This window comes from Falco naumanni, chromosome 6 (genome assembly GCF_017639655.2).
Source record: "Falco naumanni isolate bFalNau1 chromosome 6, bFalNau1.pat, whole genome shotgun sequence".
Lineage (NCBI taxonomy): Eukaryota > Metazoa > Chordata > Aves > Falconiformes > Falconidae > Falco > Falco naumanni.
This window is the reverse complement of record NC_054059.1, coordinates 18,477,295-18,493,448: the sequence shown is the minus strand read 5'-3', so window position 1 is coordinate 18,493,448 and position 16,154 is coordinate 18,477,295. Positions and strand designations below refer to the sequence as shown.

At 39.1% G+C, this 16,154-nt stretch overlaps 1 protein-coding gene across 1 annotated transcript in view; it reads left to right on the top strand.

The window, feature by feature from the left end:
• Positions 1-16,154, top strand: part of FAM83B (family with sequence similarity 83 member B) — a 50,335-nt gene that overhangs the window by 18,260 nt on the left and 15,921 nt on the right. Inside the window, exon 2 of the mRNA XM_040599442.1 lies at positions 15,393-15,557. Within this exon, the coding sequence (XP_040455376.1) occupies positions 15,393-15,557 (165 nt within the window). The remainder of the gene's footprint in view (positions 1-15,392; positions 15,558-16,154) is intronic.

Here is a 16,154-nt window from a genome sequence, read left to right as displayed (position 1 = left end):
TTTCTTATCCATTGACTTGCTGCTCCCTCAAATGCCTCACTATCTGCGGGAAGATTCACTTTTGAATAAAAACTGTCAGGTTTCTCTTAAAAAGCTTTTAGAGTGTTTCAAAATCGAAATAATTTTCTATAAATACAATATTTTAGAGCATAGTATTGCTACTGAAATCATAGCTCTTCCAACTAGTAATAGTTTTACTTGTAATTCCTCTCTTTTTATTTTTTTTAAGTGCTGCACTTGATCCAGGAATTAAATTTTGTTTAATACCTTATTTAGTTCCAATTCAGTATTCACTCCACTGGGGTCTACAAGAATTGTAAAGTTACTTATCTGCTTCATTTCAGTTTGCTTCACAGGAGGTTTGAGCAGGGTATTTTTAATTGCTTCCTTACTATTTCAGATGTATTGCTCCATATGGTAACGTGCATAAAAATTTAGATTTGTTTTCTTCCTGAAAAGCTGCACATAATTAGTTATGAAGTAGACTAATCTTTTCTTATCTTTAGGACATTCTGCTGATGCTTTCAGACTAGTCTGCAATTATTTTTTCCTTTTTCGTCTAATCTGTAATAAATAATCTAGCATGCCAGGATAATGGATTTCACCTGACAATCTCAACATGCTTTGCAGACAATAATTAATTAATTAGTTTCACAGCCTGTCTTTAAAATAGGTGAAATTGAAATGCAGCCTGCCAGCGCACAGTCATTAGCAACATGTTGCACCATTAACTGTAGCTGCTCTATAAGCAGGTGGTATAATCTGCTTCTCCCAAGTATCAGGGAATGTTCCTGCTCAAGTGGCACCATGTTTAAAAAAATAAATAGTTCAAATCATCTGACTGCGTTTACCTGCTGTTCAGATGTAATTATGTGCCATATGCAGACATACCTTATGTCTGTAATACATATTGCAGAATATTAATCTTATGTCATTGCTGTTCCTTTTTTTTTTAGCAACATAAATGTTACTACAGGTATTCGTCCAGGCATGATATTTTTATTTATAAATGCATTTTATTATGTCATGTAGCTGAACTGGAAAAAATTGTAGGACATATGTAAGATGAACAGAGAATTTGTCAGAGTTGAACCCTAGGTAAACTTCTCATTATCCATCCTCTTCTATTTATACAGGAGAATTGTTGGCTTTCCTTCATACTGACCCATCACTGACCTGTGACCAGTAATTATAAACAGCCTGGACTCTCTATTTTTCTGGTTTACCGTAACCATATTACTGCCTGATTTGAACTCCTTAAATGGAATTAAGTACACCTATAGGGTTTGAAATTAGTGGCAGTGAAGTAAATAGCATCTGTAGCAGGAAGCAAAAGCTTTATCGTGAATATTACAACAATTTGGTCATAAAATGTGCAGTAAAATGTGATGTGTATTAAAGTTTGCATAAAATATGTAGGAACTCATTTTAAGGCCACGTTCAGTATCCAAAACCAGATTTTCTTCTGAGTCTCAGATTTAACTAACTTTGAAGTTCTTGAAGGAGGGAAGAAGGAACAGGAAGGGAGAAAGAAAGAATTAAGGGAGTGAAGGGTGAGAGGGAAACGGGAGGAGAGAGGTAGAGAAGGAAGGAAGGAGAAGGCAGTGAGAGAAGGGAGGAAGGAGTAACAGAAATAGGCCATAATAACCTGTACATTTTAGTGGTTTTGCTTTTACTTTTGTGACAGCAATATGGAGACCTGTAATGTCATTGAGTCCTACAGGCTGCTAAAAATACTCACAGGCAATCAGAATATTTTCACAGGACAACTGCTTTAAACATCCGGTCATTAACCAGTCCTTAAGTATGCTTATCTCATGTGTCTGTTATGACTCTTAATCACGGGTATGAAGCTCAATACAAAAGCTGTAATCTTGAGAAAGGATGAAATAAGCAATATTTGAAAAGATGGGTTTTTCCCACTTCCCTAAATATATAATTAGCCTTTATTTCTGTATTCATTAACTCTTGTGTTGGTTTTCCTTTCAGAAGTCTGGCTGAGCAAAGAACTTGGTCATCAAGCTGTTTTTTTAATATTGGGCAAAAGCGTTATACCCCTGATACTCAAAATTTTAATTAAAAATGACCAACAACAGAGCAGGGAATTCCTTCACTGTCTTAGGTGTAAACTGTCCAGGTCTGGCAATGGCAGTTGTTCTAACAAATATTACTGTATTGCAATGGACTGTAACATTCATTCTTACCCTTATAAAACAAGGAGATTATTGCACTTCTTTCCAAAGATTAAGTGGGCACTCTGTTGAGGACTGCTTTCTCCACTTCGTTGTTACCTTTGCTATACCAGGATTCACAGAAGCACAGACTGGTCAGGGTTGGAAAGGACCTCTGGAGATCATCTAGCCCAACCCCCTGCTAAAGCAGGTTCACCTGGAGCAGGTTGCACAGTCACATCCAGGTGGGTTTTGAATGTCACCAGAGAAGGAGACTCCACATTATCTCTGGGCAGCCTGTTCCAGTGCTCTGTCACCCTCAAAGAAGAGTTTTTCCTCATGTTCAGATGGAACTTCACGTGTTGCAGTTTGTGTGCGTTGCCCCCTGTCCTGTCACTTGGCAGTACTTAAAAGAGCCTGGCCCCATCCTTTTGAAATTCGCCCTTAGGACATTTGTAGACATTGGTAAGGTCCCCTCTCAGTCTTGTCTTCTCCAGGCTGAACAGGCCCAGCTCTCTCAGCCTTTCCTCATCAGGGAGATGCTCCAGTCCCCTAAGCATCTTTGTAACCCTCCACTGGACCTTCCTCAGCAGTTCCCAGTCTCTCTTGAGCTGAGGAGCCCAGCACTGGCCACAGCACCCCAGATGCTGCCTCACCGGGACAGAGTAAAGGGGCAGGATCACCTCCCTCCACCTGCTGGCCACAGTCCTCCTAATGTACCCCAGGGACCCACTGGCCTTCTTCGCCACCAGGGCACACTGCTGGCTCATGGTCACCTTGCTGTCCACCAGAACTCCCAGGTCCTTCTCTGCAGAGCTGCCTCCCAGCAGGCCAGCCCCAGCCTGTACTGGTGCGTGGGGCTATTCCTGCCCAGGGGCAGGACCCTCCACTTGCCTTTGCTGAACTCCATGAGGTCCCTCTCCGCCCAGCTCCCCAGCTTGTCCAGGTCTCGCTGAATGGCAGCGCAGCCTGCTGGGGTCTCAGCCACTGCTCCCAGTTCTGTATCACCAGCAAACGTGCTGAGGGGACACTCTGTCCCTTCATCCAGGTCGCTGATGAACAAGTTGACAGGACTGGACCCAGTACTGACCCCTGGGGAACACCGTGAGCTACAGGCCTCCAGTTAGACTCTGTGCTGCTGATCACAACCCTCTGAGCTCTGCCGTTCTGCCAGTTCTCAATCCACCTCGCTGTCCACTCATCTCACCCACACTTCCTGAGCTTACCTGTAAGGGACAACAACATCCACTGCTCTCCCCTCATCTACCCAGCCAGTCGTTCCACTGTAGAAGGCTGCCATGTTGGTCAGGCATGATTTCCCCTTGATGAATCCATGTTGACTATTCCTGATAACTTTTTCCTGTACATGCTGCAAGATGACGTCTAGGAAAAGCTGTTCCATCATCTTCCCAGGAATGGAGGTGAGGCTGACTGGCCTGTATTTTCCTGGATGCTCCTTCTTGCCCTTTTTGAAGACTGGAGTGACACTGGCTTTCCTGCAGTCCTCAGGCCCCTCTCCTGTCCTCTGTGACCTTTCAGAGATGATGGAGAGTGGCTTGGCAATACCATCTGGCAGCTCCCTCAGCACTTGGGGATGCATCCCGTCAGGGCCCATGGATGTCTTAACGTGATCCTCCTCAACCAAGGGAAAGTCATCTTTTCTCCAGACTTCCTCTCTTGCCTCCAGGGTCTGGGAAATTTGAGGGCCAGCTTTGGCAGTAAAGACTGAAGCTGAAAAGGCACGCAGTAACTCTGCCTTTTCTGTGTCCTTCATCACCCACCTCATTCAGCAGCAGGCCCACATTTCCCCCAGTCTTCCTTTACTTACTGATGTACTTGAGGAAGCCTGTCTTGTTGTCCTTGACATCCATCATCAGATTTAGACCTTACCCTTCCTCCTTGCATCTCTGCATGTTCTGACAATGTTTCTATATTCCTCCCAAGTGGCCTGTCCCTTTTTCCACATTCCATAAACTTCCTTGTTCTGTTTGAGTTTTGCCAGAAGCTCCTTGCTCACCCATGCAGGCCTCCTGCCCTCTTTGCTTGATTACTCACTCAGAGGGATGCACCTATCTTGATCTTGAAGGAAGTGATGCTTGAATGTTAGCCATCTCTCCTGGACCCTGCTACCTTCTAGAGCCCTAGCCCATGGGATTCCTCTGAGAAGGTCCTTGAAGACGCCAATTCAGCTTTCTGGAAGTCCAGGGTTGCAATCTTACTCATTGCCCTGCTTCCTCCATGCAGAATCCTGAACTCCATCATCTCATGGTCACTGCAGCCAAGGCTGACCCCAACCTTCACATTCCCAACCCGTCTTTTGTTTGTGTGTACAAGGTCCAGCAGCACACCTTGTCCTGTTGGCTTCTCCACCACCTGTGTCAAAAAGTTAGCATCAATGCTTTGTAAGAACCTCCTGGACTGTGTGTACCTTGCTGTGTTTTCTTTCCAGCAGATATGAGGAGAAGTTTTTAACCAGAATGGGTTGTTGTCTCTTTTGTGGTTCTGTGGACATCTAACAATGTTTTCTGCAGGGACTTTAATTTTTTATTAGTCTTTTTCTTCTACATTTATCCCTGAGACAATTTTGCCAGTAGTGTTTGTTAGGATTATTAAATCCATCTTAGAAGTTTTGAGTGTCTGTAAAGGACTAACTTCCAACAGCTAATGATATAATTAGGATTTTTTTCTCAGAATTAAGTATAATCAGGTCATGCTCATTGGTCATTTGAAATCTGGTAATTTAATTATTTTTTTTAATTGGGCACTGCCATCTGAAATAGATTTGTTTTCTTTTGGATGTAATGTCTTTTATGTTAGAAAATAATAATATTGTAATGAAGGTCTGTTACTTGCTGCAAGGTCATCTAAGTATAAGGCTTGTGGACTTACCAGTACATGCATTACAAGTCCTCCACAACTGTTATGTTTTAATTTTTCCACACATGAAAAGTGTTTGATAGACCATCCATGTGAGCTGTGTGTAACATACTGCATGTAGGCATTCGAAATTACATCTTTCTGAATCATAAACAACTCTTAAATGCATCAGATTTGTGTGCTGACTTGGAATCGACAAAATCTTCATGTGCTTAGAAACATAGAAACTAAGTGTTTCCTGCTTTTGAAATACTTATTTTCATCTACCTCCATTATTTTACAGGGTCTGCTGTGGAAGCACTGTTTCCACCTCTGTCTTAAGTCCCAACCTTTTTTTTTTGATTCTTTCCTTAAGTTCTCAAGGGATCAGTAGTACGTATTCATTCCTCTAAGTATCAGCAGGGGTTTTCAAGGCAGTATTATGCAATTGAACAATATAGTTATGTTTTATTGCAAATTTTTTTTTTGTCTGAAAAAATATATATACTAGCAGCAGCATTGAATCCTGTGCAGGATATTTAAAATATGTCGTTTATGTATAAAATAAGAGTATTAGATATTCAGCTCTTCCCGTTCAATTTCATTTCATTTCAGAAATGTGTTTACTATTAAGGTCCCAAAGATGACAAACAGTGCACAGCTCTTGCATAAACAAACTTAAAAGCAAAATTATTCTTCCCAGTCTACAAAAGTAGGTCTGAATCATCTCTTCTTCCTATAAATCTGCCTTTGACTAAGAGAATCTCATTGTTTCCAAGTGTCTAATTAACAAATGCCAACAAAGTTGTCTACTTTAAAGAAATGTTGCTTGTTTTTAGAGTTTAAAGTCCACAGCCTGTAAGTGTTCATTAATATTGTGGTTCTCTATACATTGTCTACTGTTTTTCAGTATGTAAACACTCAGGAAGTGGGGTTCACTGTTGACAATATGTTTATACAGGATACTTGAGGAAACTGAGTGGAGCAGTGGGAAGGCAGACTGACTCTGAACTTCATTCCATTACCAGTCTGAGAAACCCCACCAAAATGTACTCTTAAAGGTGGCAAAACCAAATGGTTTTTCAGGAACTGTTACCTAGTTTAGCTGAAATCTCAGACATCTACTTTGACTCCTTGATAAGCAGCAAATTATTTTAAGATTTCTGGAAAGAAGTCTCAGTAAGAGCCCTCAGAAGTGTGGGTGTTGAGTCTAGTTCACTTTGGCACGAAGAATATTTGTAAGCATGAGCAATTTGAATGGACAATTTCAGTACGTTTTTTTAAAATGTTTTTGTCCCTTTGCGTCCACTGCCACCCCCCTACACCCGAGTTTGAGGTAGCCTTTTCCCATGTTCTTAGCTGTGTATGGTGATTTATGGCAGCTGTTCATACTTTCAAGTATTGACAGAGTCCTCACCCATGCAGTGCTCAGCGCATACTTCCCTTTGGCCAAGTAGAAGCTAGCCAGGAGCATCTACTGCTCTTACTAGTACTCCAGTTATTTGGCAGAAGTCTCAAAACTGAGACTGGTCTCTGAGGCTGTCGTACGAGATTTTCAGTCCTGCACAGCAGATCAAAAAGTAAGATTTGTTAACAGTTTAGTTCCAATTACTATTAACACGTTAAAAAAAATAATGAATGCTTATCACATGGTTGCACATTGTTTGGTTTTGGGCAGTCACTAAGTAACGCACACATGAATAAATGAGTACTTCTACTTACAAACAGATTTAAAATAAAGAAGTAAAACATTGTAATTTTAATTCAAGTAGCCTGAACATTCCCTAAATATTAAGGGATCCAGAGAGAATCCACATATTAAGGCTATTAATAATCTTTTCATTAAAAAAATTATTTCTTAAGCAGCAAGTCTTTGAAATTCATAATAGAGAAAGCCAGTGGCTAGAGAACTACCTTTTATTTTTGTCATGAATTTCCATTTTGGTATAGCTGAGTCGTAGGCCGTCAGAAATCCTGGCATTTCCTTTCTGTTTGCTTTCCTTAGGAAAAGCTTGGCAGCTTCCCAAAATAACAACTGAATAACATTCTGAAGAGCTAAATACAAATATTAAAGTCCTGCTACCCAACCAGCTGCAGCCCACATGGCAGTGAGAACAGAGCAACAACATCAATGGCAAAAGAAGAAAGGACAGAGTAAGCTCCCAAACACTTTCCCTCCACCATGCCAAGGATTTTCCATGCTGCCTTAAGGCTTCTCTGTAGGACCTCTGCCCACTTCTGTTTGCAGTGACAGAACACAGCTTGCTTATGAAATACCAAAAGCAGTTTAGTGATTGATCAGAGCATTCCAAGCAGAAAGGAAAGTGTTAAAATTGAGCATTGTGAATGCCTGTTGCTTTAATCACGCTTAAGAGTTCTTTGCAGATTTAGATAAATCTTTTCTTGTGCATGGTGTGCCAGTCACTGGGCAGCAGCTATTTCTTTGCAGATCCTTTCTTCCAAGGGTTAGGTTTATAAATGCTTCTTGGAAAGTCCCCACAAAGAGTCCTCAGAATATCCTTTTCCTTCCTCTCGTCTCTGTGGCTTGCTGAAACTCAATTCTGCATGTGCGGAAGTAAAGCTTCAGAGGAATTACCACCTCTGCTGCCAGCCAGAGTGAGGTGGTGTCTCATGTAATTTGGTCAGCTCAAGCCGAGTTCTTGCTAATCCTTCAGGCAGAATAACAACTGCCAAACCCAGAGATACAGATCACATTAACAGAATTAATGTAGCTCGTTATCCTGTAGCAAAATCCTGTACATTTTGCAGGATACCTGTAAAATTCCCAGTTGAGTGAATTGAAAAGGTAACACCGAAGGTGTCATTTTAGGATGGCACATGTCTGACTTGCTAGCTCAGCCTGCAATAGCTTTCTGAAAGGCAATGCAGAAGGATACTGTACATTCACTTTTCAGAAAAAAAAGCTTAGCTGCACTTCAGAGAACTTTTCTTCTGTGTTGGTTTTAGTTTCATTTGTAGAAGAGCTAATCCTGATCTTCTGATCTGATTTTTTAGAGACATGGAAATCTGCACAAAAGTTGAAAAAAATCATCTTCCCAGTGTATCTCAAAGTTAAATCATGTAATTCTTCAGAGCTGCAGTTTTTACTGCTACATCATTCTTTGCTACCAGAATCAGAACATTTTCCCCCATTACCAATAGCTAGAAAGTTCACACACCTTACATGTTTCTTGGGCAGAACAGATGAGGCTTTGCCATGTGAGCTACACAGCTAACACACGTAACTATTTGTACAGTGCTTTATGTGATTGGCTGCATTCACAGTTTTCTGAGAATAGTTTGCATTGGTTTTCTATATAGTATTGCAGGAAATTTATAGAATTTTAGCTTACTTTTTTGTTTTCTGGACAGTGACTCTTATGGATTTTTGTTGAAGTTGAGCATGTCTAACATCCTGTTACAGAGAGAAGATGTTGAGGTAGACTGCTAATGTACATGTCAAAGTTAATTTTTATTCTATTTAAATTTAGTTTTCACTTTAAAATGCTTATGTTGTGTAGGTGGTATGTGACATGATAAACTGAGGCTTGGTGATCAGAATAGAAGACATGTTCAATTTTGAGGCGCACACTTTTTGTATCCACAAAATTGATGGTGGAAATGTTTTGGAGCAGGAGGAGGAGGATAGTGAGGGTTAGGAGAGCTGGTTCTGAGGTAGTGTAGCTGCCTGTTGTAGTGAAATGCCAGACTTCACCCTGTAGTTAATTAAATTGCTTTTAAAGAATGTAATAATGGAAGAACATTTCAAAGTACACTGTATGGTTATGGTCTATTGCTCTCTGAATGCAGAGCCAAGTTAAATAAATTAAATATGATCTCAGGGAGCCAGTGTTGGTGATAATATACTACAAGGGTGACATTAACTTCACAGAAGTTATGTAAGTGTAAATCATCTCAGTCTTTGTGCCATTACGTTACCACAGAAATTGTAGGAGAGTGGATCACACTCAATGTTTGATTACTATTTTTATTAGTGTATCTAGGCTCTGTTTACAGAGGAGTTCTTCACTTTATTTCAAGACTTCTGTTCTGCTACATTTGTTATGTGAGACCTCAGCAATTCAGCCGGCCCAAAGGTGACCTGAGATATTCTGGTGCAACTCACAATGGTTTTAAAGTATGTTTTGCAATGGAAGGATGTATTGTGCAAGGCATTTCAGGGCTGCGTTCAATTTTGAAAATTCAGACAAAATTAATGAGCTATCATCTTAGAAGCACTCTGGTGCTAGCAACAGTGCCAGAAGGTAAGGTTATCAGATGATTTATTGGGGTGCTGCTAATATGAATTGCAGCAAGCATAAACTGGATCTAGACCCTCAACCATAAACAACAGTGTAACATAGTTAAAAAAAACCCCACAATAATATAGCTTACTAGTGGGAATGCTGACGGCATTGATCACAAAATTTGTCTCTTTTATGGTGCCTGAAACCCACCCAGTCAATTTGCTGCCTGCCTCCTGTTGCTAACAGCAAGGTATGCAGTACCAGGTCTTCTTTCTGCACTGTTGCAAGTGTCATGACCTGCCTGATCTCTGAGAAGGGCCAGATTTGGATAGCACCGAGCCTGTGCCTCAAGAAGATTCTCTCCAAAACAGAGATCTGTGAAATGCAAATTGCCTGGAGTGCGGTGGAAAAGGTCAACAAAAAGAGAGTTAACATCTCTATCTGAAATGTGGTTCTTTGGTTTGGGGGTGAGGAAGGGTGGTGGCGTTCACAAGGACTGCACAGCGATATGGACTTTTGCCATAGCATGCCCCCAGTAAGCCTCGCGTGGGTACAGGAAGTCAAGACTGCTGCAGCGTAGGGTAGGTCTGTAGCATTATTCCCTACGAGGTTGTTGATACAATGGTAGGTGTCTCTTTAGTAAAGCCTGACCTAAGGAAGCAGTTGCTTTAATTCCTCTTTTTTACTCTTTATAGCAAAGGAGGTGTTAAATGGCTCACTCTGCATGATATCTCTTAAAGAATTATAATTAATGCTTGTGAGAGGAGCAAAGATACTGGGATAATGAAACTGTCAGTAGTTCACAAAATAGACTTGCAGAGCATGAGCACTAAAGGCCTTTATTTACATCTATGCTTTAATTTCAGTACATACCCATTAACAGGGTTGATTTTGATGTCCTGAAACTGAGCTATGAAGATTAAAATCCATTGATTTTTCTTACCAAAATTCTTACCAGAACTCCTTTACATCTCAGTATTCTTTATTTATAAGAAACACAAAACAAACAAGACTCTGTTTGTACCTATATCCAGTTAGAACTGCTCCTGTTTCTGTTTGACCATTGACTCTTGACTTGCCACCACTCTGAAGAACCTGGCTTCATCTTCTTGAGACGCTTCCTGTAAAGCACTGGGGGAATACTGCAAGATTCCCTAAAGCCACTGTTGTGTTAAAGGGGAATGGAATAACATTCCAGAGGCACCTTTGCTCTGCGCTGAACAAACCCAGCTCCTTCATATATTCTTTGCAGGGCAAGTTCTCCAGCCCTGAACATCTTGGTGGCCCTCCCCTGGACAAGCTCAGGATATGTTTAGTGATAGATGTATTTGTATTGTTGGGATTGGCAACTTCTTTCTATATATGTCTTTGAACAGCATCAGTTTCTGAAGGTGAGAACGGTTTAAGCCAATATGCATGTGAATGGGCCCAAACTAGTAAATCCTTGGAGCAACAGCTGGCCCTGTGACATGATAGATCAACAAAACTGAGCATCAGCCTCCATTTACAGTCTCATAATATCCAGTGTGATGTGATATCATGTACTTAAGCTCCTGTTTTGCAAGAACATGAATAATTTTGCAGGATATTTCATCTATAGCTGTTCATTTGTGACCTTCAAAAATCTGTGTGTTGTGTGTCTGTCATGAATCTTGTGACTAGTATTTTATGTAGGAGTGAGTAATATCCTGAACCTGGAGATTATTAAAAACCTTTTAAGTATTAAAAGAACTTTGTATTAAAATGATCTGATAGAGATAATGAGTTTTAAAATGCTACTTTACTCTATACTGTGCAAATTCAGTAAAATACATCAGCTTACCAAAAAAATATGTGGTTTAAAATAGTTGCATAAAAATAGTGCTATTCAACAAAATTTTACTTTTCTGTACTTAAATGTTTCTAAAATGTTAAAAAGTAATATGTGAAGCTTTACTTTTCTATTGCAAACCATAGTCTTAGTGTCAAGTTAGCTCTAAGAATAATAGAATATAACTCTACTGGTGCCTTCATTTAAATTAATAAAACTATCAGCTTTGTTAGGAGCAATTTTGTGCTTATTGACTGCAGCAGATTTTCTCCTTCTGTAAGGATGCCATTGAAACCAAATTTTAACCTTAAAAAACATTCACCACTTTAAAAAAAGAATTGGTAGGTAAGATGAAAAGATTAGTAACTATAATCTAAGATTATTTAAGTTTAATTTGAGGGGAAGGAGACTAGTATAAAAATTGATTTCTGCAGTCTTCACTTTAAGTTGATCACTGAAATAAGCTCTTCTATCTAATACGAAATCAGGTGGTGATAATTCACTCTTGCTGTGCATAGTATCAGTATTGTGTGATATTATGCACAGCAAGTACCAGCTCCGCCACTACTTTCTCCTCCCTGAAAGTTAAAAATGCTAAGTTATTCTCAACTGAGTGTCATTTTTGGTCAGGGTGATAATCAGTTTCTCAAGGTTTGGAAAGTTCTCCCAGAATTCTGGTGCTTTCAGCAGAAAACTGCTGCACCCATCCAGTGTCCCCTGCATGGTTGGATGGCCTTTATATTTCCTATAAAAGCATTGGTGCTTGCTTTTGAAAAGACCTCTGCATTTTGGAAAACAAATATGCTTTGGAAAGAAAATGGCAGTTTATAAGGAAGCTGTCTTTGGGGGAGTTTCTTCACAGAGGATGGTGGTATTATGCCCAAAGGACACAGAATTTGTGGAATAGGCAATTTTCTGACCTATTTTCTACAATTTGAATTGTATAATTTTTTCTTCCTTGCTGGATTTCACTGTCATATGACTTCTTCTTACAAGTATCAGGGTGAAAATTGCCTCTGCAATTGCAAAAACAAATGTAAAAACCCGGTAGTGAAATCTTCCCTTCCATAGTGATGCAGCAAGCGACTAATCCTGTAGCTGTTGTTACAGCTTTCATTAAAGGTAGATACACAGTATAGAATACCTCTTTTGAAGTAACTTCCTAGTCTTGGTCTCCTTAATTAAGCCTTGGGACCCTGAACACCATATTGTTTATTTTTTTCCCCAAGCTCAATACTCCCTTCTGCTGCAAAGCACGCAAATGTATAGAGAAATGTACCCTGCGCACACACCGTACACACCACACACTCCAAAATATTAAAGGGAGTTTAATACATTTAAAAACCAGAATATTTATGAAATTTATGGAATCTACTCTTTCTGCACCAAAATCTATAGTTTATGATCAAACAACTGGTCTGACATAGAAATCACTATACAGAAATTGTCCATTGTAAATTACTTTTCAGTTATGAATGTATATCATATGCATTGTTCAAATTTGGCACTCTTCTTCTTCCAACAATTGAGCCTAATTATGTTTGTGTTGACTAGATTAATTGAGCGTTGGTAAGAGTGAATGGGCAGGCTAATGAGGGCATAAAACAAAAGTCATCTTTGGTTTCCAGGGAATGCAAAAATGGATGTCCAGTTGGTTGTCAGATGATGAATGTGGCTTTGCATATATGTCCTTAAATCTCGTGAGGATTTTCCAGCTAGCACAAGCTTTAGGTCCCAAAATGTAATTCTTGTTCCAACTCTGGAAGTGTTTTGATGCTTTGCAGAATTAACTCCAAAATAAGTAATCTAAATGGTTTAAGAACAGTTCTACTAGTGAAGACAAAGAGTTTCCCTGTTCATTTCCAAGTTACAAAATATCTGCATAGTAGCGCACATGCATCCCTCTCATGCCACCAATGTACTGGCCTGCTTGCTTATGTATTTATTTCTCTCCTCCTCTCTTCATTAAAATAGATATGTCCATTCTAGTCAGCATTGGTTTTCAGGTCTTATTACTTATTCTTGTTTTTTTCTTTTCTGTGTATTTCCAGTATATTAGTCTTTGCAACCACAGATGATGCAAACAAATTAGCATCTTAGGTATCCGCCATAGGAAAATGTTAGAAAGATTTTTGAAGGCTCTACTATTGATTTTGAATATTTCATATGTTCATGTCAGTGTATGCTAATTAATCCATTCAGGATTTCTCTCTTACATTTAAATAGTTCCTTGAATGTAATGAGCACCTATTTCTAAAAGACCTGAAGAAAAGGAAAGGTTAAGAAGAAATGAGGGAGTTCAGAGGGAGGGGACACAAGTAATGAAACAGAATTATTTAAGGAGAGTCTTTCTTCTTTGGTCTTTTTACCTAACATACTTGATCTGTCTTGGCAGATTTCTGCTCAGACATAAGTGAAACAAGACAGATGAGTAAATAGGGTTGCTATGTTCAGTTAATGTTGTGTATCTCAGAAAAAAGACCAAGCAGAAGGTGCAGTCTGAAAGTGATGAGGTTGTTCGAGTCAAGATAAACTTTTGTGGTTTTCAGTCTTTCCTTTCAAATTTAGATAAAGAAATATAATTTGTACTGGTAAAAATCACATTCAGGTTCTATTTTCAGAAAGTCAATAAAATGAATGAGGTATTGCATGGGCATATTACCTAAGGTTTTTGAAAGAATTTAATTATTTTGTGCTATTCAGTTCCTCTTTGACTGATGGATTTGTAAAGAGTCTTTTTTATTGCCAGGTGACATGTTGTGGTAAGGCCAAGTCCTTTCATTTTTACTACTTCAGGAGCTGTCTATTTAGCTTTCCTAATAACATTGTTATTTTACTTTTTGTAAGTCAGCTCTCATTCATATTTTTACTGTTTTAAGTACGTGTTCAAAGTAAGTGAGTCTTTTAGTTCTCAGCAGGCAGGATTCAAAAAGGTAATTCAGACAACTGATGGAGACATAACTTCTACCGGGCTGTGTGCGACAGCATTTACCAAATTTGTGAGGTAAATGTTTTGAGTTCTGGAATGACTAACTTAAAAACGACACCATTAAAGTTGAGGTACAAGTAGTTCAAGAATTAGTGAAAATGGTAAAAGCATGCTCACTATCAAGCCTGCTCTGATACTTGTGAAAGGCTTTTATTTGCTTTGAATTTGCCTCAGAGACATCTCATTGGAACTTTTCATGAAGACTCTAGTGGATAAAAAAATCATCTTTAAAAGTTACAGACATACCCATTCTTCCTCTGTTATTCCCTCTAATGCTTCAGTATTAGTTCTTGCCAAATTGGTAATGATATGTCAGTAGTATATCATCTCCAAAATACCATTAGCAGGACATTGTTTTCCCCAATCACAGAACGGTCAGGGTCAGAAGGGACCTCTGGAGATCATCTAGCTCAACCCCCTGCTAAAGCAGGGTCACCCAGAGCAGGTTGCACAGGATTGTGTCCAGGTGGGTTTTGAATGCCTCCAGAGAAGGAGACTCCACAACATCTCTGGGCAGCCTGTTCCAGGGCTCTGTCACCCTCAAAGTATAGAATTTTTTCCTTATATTCAGATGGAACTTCATGTGTTGCAGTTTGTGCCCGTTGCCCTTTGTCCTGTGGCTGGGCATCACTGGAAAGCAACTGGTCCCATCCTCTTACACCTGCCCCTAAGATCAGAAACACTTACTTTATCTCTGTAGATCAAAGGGCATTAGTAGCTCATGTTCAGCACTCTAATCTTCTTGAGCCGAGCTCTCACCAGCTGAAGAAGTTTCATCCCAGTAAGAATGCTGAATCAGTATGGGTCCTGAAGTCATCAGCTTTTCCAGCTCCTTCAAGGAGCTTTTTCCTTGACTCCTTCAAGGACTTGAGCCATTTAGCTTTAGAGGTGATGAAGGATGAAGAAGCTCCTTACACAGAAACATTTTCTGATATTTTTTTTTCATGCACACTGCAGTTATATTGTGATTGGGGTTTTTTTCCCCCACTGTTTTTATATGACTGTTTCCCCTTCTTTTCTCTTCCACTGGATTTCCTTTTCCTTGTATAACCAATCACTACACACACCCACAACACAACTTTTTTTTGGTTGATTTTGGTACTTCTGACAGATGCCACACAAGCAATCATCTGACTTCTCAAAAAGAAGATCCAGTGGTCTTGTAAAGCCTTCTGGGTTAAATGGTACCACATGGAAAATAGTAGAACTTTTTGATGTGTAAAAAAATTTTAGTGTTGGCTGCCCGGTGTGACTTTCAGTTAAGAGTTTTATTTATGTGTTTATACAATAAAATAATTTGTCTTTTCTGTTTTATTCAGGTCATTGCCATTGTTATGGATATGTTTACAGATGTAGATATTTTTAGAGAAATTGTGGAGGCATCTGCTAGAGGGATTGCAGTGTATCTCCTGCTTGATGAGTCAAACTTCAGTCACTTTCTGAAAATGACGGAGAAACAAGGCTGTCAAGTTCAGAGGCTCAGGGTAAGACTTACTGTGTTCCTGTGCATGAATATTCACTACTCATTCCTTTGCAACCCATTAAAAAGGGACTATTAATCGAAAAGTGATTATCAAGTACTGCTTTTTCAAATTAACAATGAGGTATAAATAAGTAAGCTCTCAGCAGGACCTTCTGTACAAATGTTTTTCTCTTTAGAAAGTTTTTTATCTTTTTCATGTGTCAAAACAAGAGTATTTCATAGAATGACATAATTCTCATATATTATTTAAAAAATAATTTTCCGTTATTATGTATTAAGGAATACATCATGTTTGTAAAAGTAGGTTTCTTTTTGCTTTCTCTTAAAGCAGCCTGAAAATAGAGTCATGAAGCTTATGTAAATTAATACATTGCATACTTCATTTTATGACCTTTTTATTTAAAGTTATTATGTATTAAAATACTTCAAAAGGCCCAAGATTCTATTTCATTAGTGTTTTTCTGAAAATCTATATTATCATGTTTATCTGCATCATATATTAGTATTACTTTTTATACATGAAATATGTGAATTTATCCTCTAAGAAAGATAACAAGACTAACGTGTATTTTTCACAAGATGTCCTGTACTGCTCTAA